General features: G+C 54.9%; 1 protein-coding gene across 1 annotated transcript in view; it reads right to left on the bottom strand.

The window, feature by feature from the left end:
* Relb (RELB proto-oncogene, NF-kB subunit) overlaps window positions 1-165 on the bottom strand; it is a 24,144-nt gene extending 23,979 nt beyond the window's left edge. Inside the window, exon 1 of the mRNA XM_033766001.1 lies at window positions 17-165. Within this exon, the coding sequence (XP_033621892.1) occupies window positions 17-165 (149 nt within the window). The remainder of the gene's footprint in view (window positions 1-16) is intronic.
* Window positions 166-891: the final 726 nt, after the last annotated feature.

Raw genomic sequence — 891 nt, 5'->3', positions numbered from 1 at the left:
TCCGTCGTGACGTCACGCCAGGGGAATGGGAAAACCCCGCGTGTCACGTGATTTAGGGGGCGGGGCCGGCCGGGAATGGGAGGCTGGGCGCTGTGGAGGGGCCGGGCGCGCGTTGCTGCCCCGTTTGGGGGCCGAAACAGCTGAGGGCTGCTTAGGGCCGCTCATGCCTGACCCATTGAGCAAGCCAGGAAACTGAGGCCCCACCCTCTCGCTCTCCCAGTAGTATTTGAACCTGCTGTCTCTCAGGCCAAAGGGAAGCTTCGGAGATGGAAGTTCCCAGGGCCCTGCTGTTGCCATTGATGACAGTGATCTGACACCAAACCCTCAAGGTCGCTCCTCGCCTAGGTCCCTGCCACTGTAAATAAGGGATTAAGATATTTAACCAGCTCTTAAGGCCATAATGTCAGAGTGTAGATCCCTGTTTTGTTGTTGTATTCCCAACACTCAGAACAGTACAGTAGAGCGGGTGCCGTGAATGTTTTGGAATGAGTGGGTGGACGCTGTAAGTACTATTTCCTACCTCTGCAGTCCAGAGCGCTTCCAGCCCGAAGCTCAGTAACTGCGTCTGGCAGTGGTGATAGTGTGGCCCTGCCATGCGTATGGAGCAGTGTGCCCGAGCCGGGGACAGGTGGCTCACCTGATGAGCGAGTGTGAGGACTAGGATTCTTGGGGAGGCGGCTGAGGCTGAGGGGCAGCCACAGACTCCATCACATTCCCTGAGCTTCCTGTGTCCCTGAGAATGACATCCGGGTCTGACTTGGGAGGCTTTGGTATCCTCCCTGGGAGGCAAATCGTACAGCATGGCGTGGGGTGAAAACCCACCATCATTTTCATGAGCCACAAAAAGATAACTATATACATATATGTGTGTGTATATATATATATATATAT

This window comes from Fukomys damarensis, unplaced genomic scaffold, assembly GCF_012274545.1.
Source record: "Fukomys damarensis isolate Sample0158 unplaced genomic scaffold, DMR_v1.0_HiC HiC_scaffold_19, whole genome shotgun sequence".
In the NCBI taxonomy this organism is placed as follows: Eukaryota; Metazoa; Chordata; class Mammalia; order Rodentia; family Bathyergidae; genus Fukomys; species Fukomys damarensis.
Note: the sequence above shows the minus strand (reverse complement) of the source record. Positions and strands in the feature narration are given on the sequence as shown.